Source organism: Lupinus angustifolius, chromosome LG01 (assembly GCF_001865875.1).
Source record: "Lupinus angustifolius cultivar Tanjil chromosome LG01, LupAngTanjil_v1.0, whole genome shotgun sequence".
Classification (NCBI taxonomy): Eukaryota; Viridiplantae; Streptophyta; class Magnoliopsida; order Fabales; family Fabaceae; genus Lupinus; species Lupinus angustifolius.
The window spans coordinates 35558316-35567720 of NC_032009.1; the positions used below are offsets into that span (position 1 = coordinate 35558316).

The following is a 9405-nucleotide window of genomic DNA, read 5'->3' on the forward strand; positions in this document are numbered from 1 at the left end:
TTTTATATTAAGTTAGTTAATACAATATATTGCCAAAATAAACTATATTGTGAAAATTTATTTAATTAAAATTACACGAATGTTAATATTAAACTATTTATGCGAATTGTAGACTAAAGAAAGACCATATAAAAATAAACATTTTGAGATTATATTCATAAAATTTTCATGTCACTCATCCAAATTTGATACATGATACTAAATATATTAATATGATGATATTATGAACGAGTTATGCTTGATTATGGTGAAGGTCGCGACAATTCCATAGTTTATATATAAGATGGAACAAATTATATTAAGGAGAAATATAAATATAAATAACATACAGATTTGCACATAAAAATATGTGATATAATTGTTTTTGGAAAAAAAAATGAAGCTTCAGTAAGATTGTTAGAAATTTATAATTTATATTTAATGTTTCAAGATCAAGAATTATATTAACTATTTATTTAAGGGGTTATAAAATAAGTACTCTAATATTGACAACTCAAGACTTCTAAAGCTAATATGTGCTTAATGAATAAATATCCAACTTCGCTCATAGGAGATAGTATTATATATGAACCCTATATTAAGGCATGGGGAAACACCAAATCACAAAATATATACCAAGGCATCAAGTTCACATATTAAAGTATATGACTCATTTAATAATTACTATTTTGAGATACATATCATCTTAGTTGGATTTATTTAAGCTTATTATATAAGCAAATATGTGGATCTTTAGATTTATGAGTTGATGTGACATATATTTATGAATAGTTGTCAAATAATTGTACACCACTAATATTTATGGTGGAGTTATTTAGCAGTAATAAAAACATAGGATATTAATATAAAATTAGTAGCTTAAAAAGCGAATGATTTATGTTTTTGGATATATAATAAATGGTAGTTTAAAAAATGAATGATTTACATTAAAACATAAAACATTAACGTAAAAGATTAGCTCAAAACAGACACACATATATGTTTGGATATTAATTAGTATGTAATATGATATCAGATAGAAAATGGAAGAGAAGATTGGGAACAAGATAAAAACACAACTTAATATATTTTAGGATCTCACCTATGATCTATCAAAGCTAAGATAAAGAACTTAACTTGAGTTTCAAAAAACTTATATTTCACTCCAAAAAGACTTGTTTACTACACCAACAAGCATGTAAAATATATCTTTCAGCCCTTTTTGAAAACATGACTAATTTCACTATTATTTGAGATTTTTAATAACTAAATTGAAATTTCTTGTGATTTTTCATGTGAATTAATTTTGGGGTATATTTTTCTAAAGGATGACTTTGACTATTTTAATATTGAGTAAGTCTCTTGAAAAAACATGACTAGTCCACTTACACAAAAATTCTTTATAGTTGACTAAGTCTAGCACAAAAATTCAGTTAGAGATAAAGACTTTCATAAAGAGTATAAAATAATAAAATATATCCTCGAGTCATTAAAATTATGATATCTATTCTTTTTACTTTTTAGAAATATTTTTATAAAAATAATTAAATATGACACATATCATGATTTTAGTAGTCGAAGAAAATTACTGCTCAAATGAGGAGATACTTTATTTTCTTCACCAAATTGTAGAATAATAATATGATAGTTACATGCAGTGTTTTAGATTCACACCACAATTATAATATAATATGGTTGAATTGTGGCCCGACTTAGTTGCATCATTGTAATTTGCTGTCACACCGCAATTATAATATAACATAGTTCCTATGGATGACAATCATATCGATTATAATATAGCAGCCACATCACTTATTACATGGTTCATAATACCCGATTCTTTGTTCCTCGGTTTCTATATTATTATTATTATTATTATTATTATTATTATTACTACGACGAAGACTTCTTTTATATATGATACATAACTGAACTAAACGTATAGAACACTCATGTGGTTGATTTATATAAGCGATATCTAACTAAAACATATGAACCAAGTTGATTCTAGACATGGCTATGCCTCTGCTTCTTTTTCTCATCTTCTCACTAAAACTCATACCAATCTCAATTCTATGCCAAAGCATAAGTAACATAACAATTGGTGCTTCTCTATCAGCAGGAACCAACAACAACAACAATTCTTCATGGATGAGTTCACCTAATGGTGATTTTGCATTTGGCTTTATCAAACTTGAACAAGACACTAATCTTTTCTTGCTTTCAATTTGGTATGCAAAGATTCCAGACAAAACCATAGTCTGGTATGCAAACACAGACACTCCTGCATCAAATGGTTCAATACTTGAACTCACTTCCAATGGCCTAGTCCTCACTGCTTCAAATGGTGAGCAGATATGGAAAACAGAAGGCCTAAATGCCCGAGTTTCGCGCGCCATGTTAAACGATTCGGGCAATTTCGTGCTAATGGACGATAATTTCGCGAATGTATGGGAGACTTTTCACAATCCTAGAGATACCTTGCTTCCTACTCAAGTTATGCAAAAGGGTGGAAAACTTTCTTCTAGACTTAAGGAGAATGATTTCAAGAAGGGAAAGTTTGAGTTTTTTCTTCAAGATGATGGTAATCTTGTAATGTATTCTGTGAACTTACCCTCTGGATATGTTAATGATAACTATTATACAAGTGGAACTGTTAATTCTAGTGCATCAAGTGCTGGAACTAAATTGGTTTTTGATATGTATGGAGACATGTATATTTTGAGAGAGAATAATGAAAAGCATAATCTTTCAGAAGAGGGTAGAGTCTCTACTACACAGTATTATCTTAGAGCAAGTCTCAATTTTGATGGAGTATTCACACTTTATCAACATCCAAAGAATTCCAATAGCAGTGATGGTTGGAGCACAGTGTGGTCTATCCCAGATAATATTTGCACCTATGGTGTTCTTAATCAAGGTAACCCCTCTGAATTATATTTGTTAAAAGATGCCTGAAGCCCATATAATAGGTGAAAGTCGTGTTAGACAGTCGATAAATCACTAGAAGTTTTAGTAAAATTACACAAATCACTTATCAGTTTTTGTATTTACACAAGCTACCCTTATTTGTATGTATACATTATACCTACCAGAGTATGAGATTTAAATGTGGTCTTTTAAATAAAAAATGATGAGTGTAATTAAGTTAAACAAAATATGATATATTGTTGAGATAAATTCAAATAGTATAAGAGTCAATGCTTTTTCAATATTTTTGGTTCGTTATAAAATGTATTAATAATTTTAAGAAGATATCGTTTAAATCACTCTTATACTATATTGTAAGGAACCAAAAATAATAAAAATGTGCTGACCCGCATATTTGTTTCCACAATATATCATATTTTGTTTAACTTAATTATATTTATCATATTTTTTATTTAAAAGATTAACTTTATCTTTTCTGTAAATAAATTAAGGGGTTTATGTAGGTATAAAAAAAATTGTAATTTGTATATTTTCACTAAAACGAGGTATGAGCGTAGTTTATTCTATTTCGATTGTACATCAATTCTACAACTTTATTTTAATTAAGGATGCCAGTGCAATTTCCCATAATTCTTATCTCTTCTTTATTTTTCCATAAAAAGATATCATAAATGGTTGATGTACAATTTAGTTAGAGAAATAACATTTATCTTTATATATATAGCCGACTTTGTCTGGTGAGATAAAGACTTGATTGTTGTTGTTGTATATTTAGCTCCCTCTGATGTTTTATGGATTTTTCCATGTTCAGGTAGTGGTGTTTGTGGATACAATAGCATCTGCACCTTGAAAAATGATAAGAGACCAAGTTGTGAGTGCCCAAAATGGTATTCACTTATTGATCCTAATGATCCATATGGTAGTTGCAAACCAGATTTTGTACAAGGATGTTCAGAAGATGAACTTAGTAACAACAAAAAAGATCTCTATGATTTTGAAGTGTTGATAGATACTGATTGGCCTTATTCTGATTATGTGCTTCAAAAGCCTTTTACTGAAGAAAATTGCAAGCAATCTTGTATGGAAGATTGCATGTGTTCTGTTGCTATTTTCAGGCTAGGTGATAGCTGCTGGAAGAAGAAAATGCCACTTTCAAATGGTCGGGTTGATTCGGGACTTAACGGCTCGAAGGCGTTCATGAAAGTGAGGAAAGATAGTTCCTTTTTGCTTCCTCCTCCAACCATTGTGATCAAGAAAAGGAAAACTTTGATTTTGGTTGGCTCTGTCCTTTTTGGAAGTTCTGCTTTTCTCAATCTTGTATTGATTGGACTAATCTGGTTGAGCACTTGTTATGTTTTTGTGTACAAGAAGAAGCTTAGAAGAGTTAACCAAAGGGATTATGCAGTTAAAACCAATTTGCGCTGTTTCGCATATGAGGAACTCAAAGAAGCTACCAACGGGTTCGATAAAGAGTTAGGAAGGGGAGGTTTTGGTGTTGTATATGAAGGAGTTATAAACATAGGTTCCACGACTCGTGTCGCGGTTAAAAAGTTGAACAATTTTCTCTTGCAAGAGGTTGAGAAAGAATTCAAGAATGAACTGAATGTCATTGGTCTAACTCATCACAAGAACTTGGTTCGCGTGATCGGATTTTGTGAAGCTGAATCGGAACGGCTGCTGGTTTTCGAGTACATGAGCAATGGGACTTTGGCAAGTCTGCTTTTCAATGGAGAGAAACCAAGTTGGAAACTAAGGCTACAAATTGCATTTGGCATTGCTAGAGGTCTTTTATATTTACATGAAGAGTGTAGCACTCAGATCATCCACTGTGACATCAAGCCTCAGAACATACTCCTTGATGATTATCATAATGCTCGAATTTCCGATTTTGGGTTATCGAAGCTTTTGAATATGAACCAAAGCAAAACCAATACTGTCATAAGGGGAACAAAAGGGTATGTTGCACCTGAATGGTTTAAAAACATGCCTATCACTTCAAAAGTGGATGTATATAGTTTTGGTGTGCTTCTACTTGAGATTATTTCTTGTAGAAGAAATGTGGAACTTGAGACAGAAAATGAAGAGAAAGAAATTCTGACTGATTGGGCTTATGACTGTTATAAAGATGGTAATTTGGATGCATTAGTTGAGAATGATAAAGAAGCATTGGAGGATAAGAAGAACTTTGTGAAGTTAGTAATAATTGGAATTTGGTGTGTTCAAGAAGATCCAAGTCTTAGACCAAGCATAAAAAAAGTCACACAAATGCTTGAAGGTGTTGTTGAAGTTCAAGTTCCACCATGCCCTTCACCAATTAGTATTCAATACTCTCTAGACTAATGTGTTCTTTAGCAAAGTTCGACATTTAGAATTTAGTTAGTTTCATTTTATTCAAATTTATCTATAGTTTATGTTTATCTTGTAAGTTATTGTTGGAGTTTATCATCATACTGTTTGTAACAATTTTTGTTTATATAATAAATTATTCGGACCGACTCATATTTAAGTTTGAACATTTTTTTATCATCCTAAACTTGACACTTAGTATTAGTCCTTGCAGTTATGTTATGTGAATCTGTATAAATATGTAGCTTTACTAGTAGAGAGTACTTTAGTTAGTAATTTAATAAGAGTAATGATGTTTTATGCATGCACCAAATTAATAAAACATCTTTACTTTTTCTATGTACAAGATTTTAAGAACATTGCTATTTGGTGCAACAATTACCATATAATGGTTTCCTAAGGAAATTGTTTAAGGATGAGAAAGTGAAAATTTTGTCTTCAAAAATGATATTTTAAAATATTACTAATGTTAGACTTACTTTAATAATCCATTTTATGTTTTGTATTCCTTAATTAATAAGAGAAAAAAATAATATACGAGATTTTTACACTATTATTGTATTATCCATCATCGAACACTCAACTTCTCTACCAACTTATGTTAGATATTTTCCGAGCGGGCTTCCAAAGAAGCTTGCATCAAATGTTGATGTTCAGGAAGGTTTTATTATTGGGCTGGCCCAGCAAGTTATTACTTAAACAGCATATATGCAATATGTATGGTATGTTTTTATTTTGAAATGTAGACTTTGTGATTGTTGTTGAATTTGGGTTATTCATTTTCTTTCTATATAAAATAGCACATGGATTCATGTTATCACTTGTCACGTATTTGTATTCATTTTAGGGGAAATGTATAAAAACATCTGAACTTTATATATTTTGCAAATAATAATTAGAAACTATTATTTCTTCTTAATCACTTCATACATTATTTTAGTTGTTGGTAAAATTAGTCCAAATATAAAAAATAATGTTAAATTTAATATAAAAAAATTTAACTCATTCATTTTGTATTAATTTCGATTATTAGATCATTATTATTTTAGTTTTCACTACATTAATCATTTTTAATTCTAAAATTTACTTATCTTTTTTTTCAATCAATTTGTATTTTGATGGTGTTTTTATCCGACTATCGACACTGTGCATTATTGTATTGCTACTATTGTTAATCTGATTTTAGTAGTTTCATTGTTAGTGTAATAATAATTTAATCATATCTTTATATAAAGACCAATTTCATCAAATGATAAAGTTTAAGAATAATAAGAAAGAAAAAATAGTTTATATTAACTACTTACAGGTTTTATCATTTTCTCCTTATTTTACATAATCAAAGTAGTTTATAGGGATCGTAAGGAGAGAGAAAAAACAGTTGATAAGTAAAAAAAGAGATTAAAAACATATTTCTGCTTCACTAAAATTATGTAATCTATGTTAGACGGAAAACATTAGATATAGTTAATGGAAAACACAATTGTAATTTATTAAATCATCACAATACACAACTACAATTTATTAATAATGAAAAGTGGCGAAAAAATACATATGTTTATGAGAAAAATAGTTTACGCAAGGATATTATAAAAACTTTTTATATTTTTACCACATTATTCTCCACTCATACATTAATTATTAATGATTTTTAAATAAAAATAACACAGCAGTAATAGATAATTTCGTATAAAAAAACTTTACAAACTTGCATACAAAGTAACTTAGTAACATGTATCAACTATAGGGAACCAAGAGGTTTTTTTTGCCATTTGAGTTGTTCTTTTTTTCTTTCTATATAAAATGAAAACATAAATAAAAACAAACTTAATTTTTTATTCCTTCCAAACAAACAAACTATTTCCCTAATTTATCGCTTCAATTTGTTCCTTGTTTGAATTTGTCTTGCTTTGATTCACAACAAATCATTCTTGAATTTCTGAAAAATCCTCCAACAAAACAAGAGAAGAGAAAGATTGAAGGATAGAGATCAAAAAGAAAGAAGGGGTGCATATTGATTTTCCCCCATCATCCTAGTCTTCCTATAATGGGAGATAGAAAAGGAGATACTATAATATATATCATTTATGGATTTTTCTTTGCATGCATAATTGGTGGAGGAGTTTTTCTTTGCTTATACATAATCCAACCAAATGATTCAGAATCTATAACATGGTATGTAATTTTAGGCATGACCTTGGTTACAATCCCATGGCTCTTTTGGTTTCTCATCTATGCATATAGATGCTTTTGCTTTAGACCCCATGATGTCCAATTTGTTGATGAAGGTTCAAGGTCACCAAAGTCTCAACCAATAAAAACTTCTAATTTCAACTCTTGTGATACAAAATCTCCTCTTCATTCCCCTATCGGGGGAAGAGAGCGTCACGTTCATTTCGGAGTAGTCGTTGAGATGGAGGATGGTGATTGTGATGATGATGATCGCCAAGAACACCGTCATCACGAAGATGATACCGAGAAGTTACAATCATAGTTATCTACTAGCTTAGATAGTATTGGTATGCACTACGTCACTTTTAATGTTATTATTCTTTATGACGAATTCAGTATGATAAAGTAAATGGAAGAACCATGTAACTATGAGAAAAGTGCAATTAAGAAAGGAGAAGTAATGTCATCATCATTGGTAATGGTTGAGACTAGAGAAAGTGAAGAGTCTTCAAACTTTGGTGGGAAGTGATGACTATTAATTAATGGATTGCAAGTATTGTGTTTTATAGAATGATATTGATGATATATTTCTAGTTTAATGTTCTTACATACAAATGAAAGCAATTGTTTGAGGAAATGTTGTAGGAGTTAGATGGTCATGCATCCATGACATAATGACCTAGAGATAATAGAAGATATTTACCATAATGAGTAAACATGATTTGGCATCCCAAGATTTTATCATAGAAAGTGGACAATATAATGTTCTAAGAGAAAAAGTCAATTGATATATATGTGTATGTTTGTGTGTGTGATGATTACATTCTACTATATTTATTGGTTTTGTTTTTATATTTAAGGGTTGAAGTATCATTAAATTGTATTTAAAGTATAAAAGTGTCATACCATATTTTATTTTCCCTTGTTTTTTCATACACGTCTCTCTCCACTATCGAAGAAGATTCTAACCCATTTACGAGTTTTATACTTATTAAATCCTTCTATTTTTTCCTTCCATATATATGTTCATTCTTTTATTTTGCAAAATAAACAAGGTCTAAGACCCAAACAAACTAGGCAAAAAGTACATGAAACATGGTATAGGGAACTAGTCCTTGACAAATAGGAGGGTCACACAAAATTAAAAGAAGGAGCTTATGCATTATAAAGTGTAGAACCCTAACCAAGAGAATGAACATGGTTTGCTAAGGTTTGAACACCAACTTCCTTCCTCTCAAGGTATGAATTATTGAATGTCCAAACTAAATGAATTGATTAAGTTTGTGAATACTTACCTGAACACACAAATGGTTATGATAACATTCATGCAAAAGAAAGTAGAAAGGACACTTGGAACATATCTATGGAGAATCACATTTTTCAGCTAGCATAGCAAACATGCCAAAGAAATTGGAGAGTACATTTTGAATGAATCAGTATCCCTCTAGTTTTAAGGGTAAACTTGTCTTATCATAATAAATATAAGGATACAAATGTAATAACATATCACATTTTCTTTATTTTTTGGCAGTACTGAAGATGAGTCTCATTTCATTCTTGTAGGAGATGGTCTATTACTAGGTTGAGATTGTTACATGTAACACAAATAAATATTTAAGGGTTATATTTTTAAATTATTTTTTATTAAAATGATTTTTAAATTTAACAAATTCTTGTTTTTCATCATATTCGAGTGTTGGATTAGTAGAGAAATTGTACTCATTTTGAATATATCTATGGCTAGCATACAATATGGTGCACATTTTTTTACTAAAAATCACAATTAGTTGCTGGATTAACATGTGTATTTGGGGGGAACAAAAAACATTGATGAAGATATATACTACTACACTATGATGATGTAAATGATTTGGTTCTTGTACTATATACTGCTCCAAAAATCATTTTTCCAATGTTATTTTTATGTTTCACTAATAAGTTTTATTGAAAACACTATGTTTTAACATAGTTGAGTTATTT

At 29.7% G+C, this 9405-nt stretch overlaps 2 protein-coding genes across 3 annotated transcripts; both read left to right on the top strand.

Moving 5' to 3' along the window:
• LOC109363543 (G-type lectin S-receptor-like serine/threonine-protein kinase LECRK3) lies at positions 1960–5586 on the top strand. 2 transcript variants are annotated; one of them, XM_019609805.1, is made up of 3 exons: positions 1960–2899; positions 3722–5271; positions 5455–5586. In XM_019609805.1, exons 1-2 carry the CDS (start codon positions 1993–1995, stop codon positions 5248–5250), a joined length of 2436 nt encoding a protein of 811 aa, XP_019465350.1. In that variant the 5' UTR covers positions 1960–1992; the 3' UTR covers positions 5251–5271; positions 5455–5586. The 2 variants fall into 2 exon arrangements, with proteins under 2 accessions (XP_019465350.1, XP_019465353.1); XM_019609808.1 differs by having other exon boundaries at positions 3722–5268; positions 5452–5586.
• On the top strand, positions 7445–7747 carry LOC109340404. Its single transcript, XM_019578121.1, has one exon. The coding sequence runs from the start codon at positions 7445–7447 to the stop codon at positions 7745–7747; it is 303 nt and encodes a 100-aa protein (XP_019433666.1).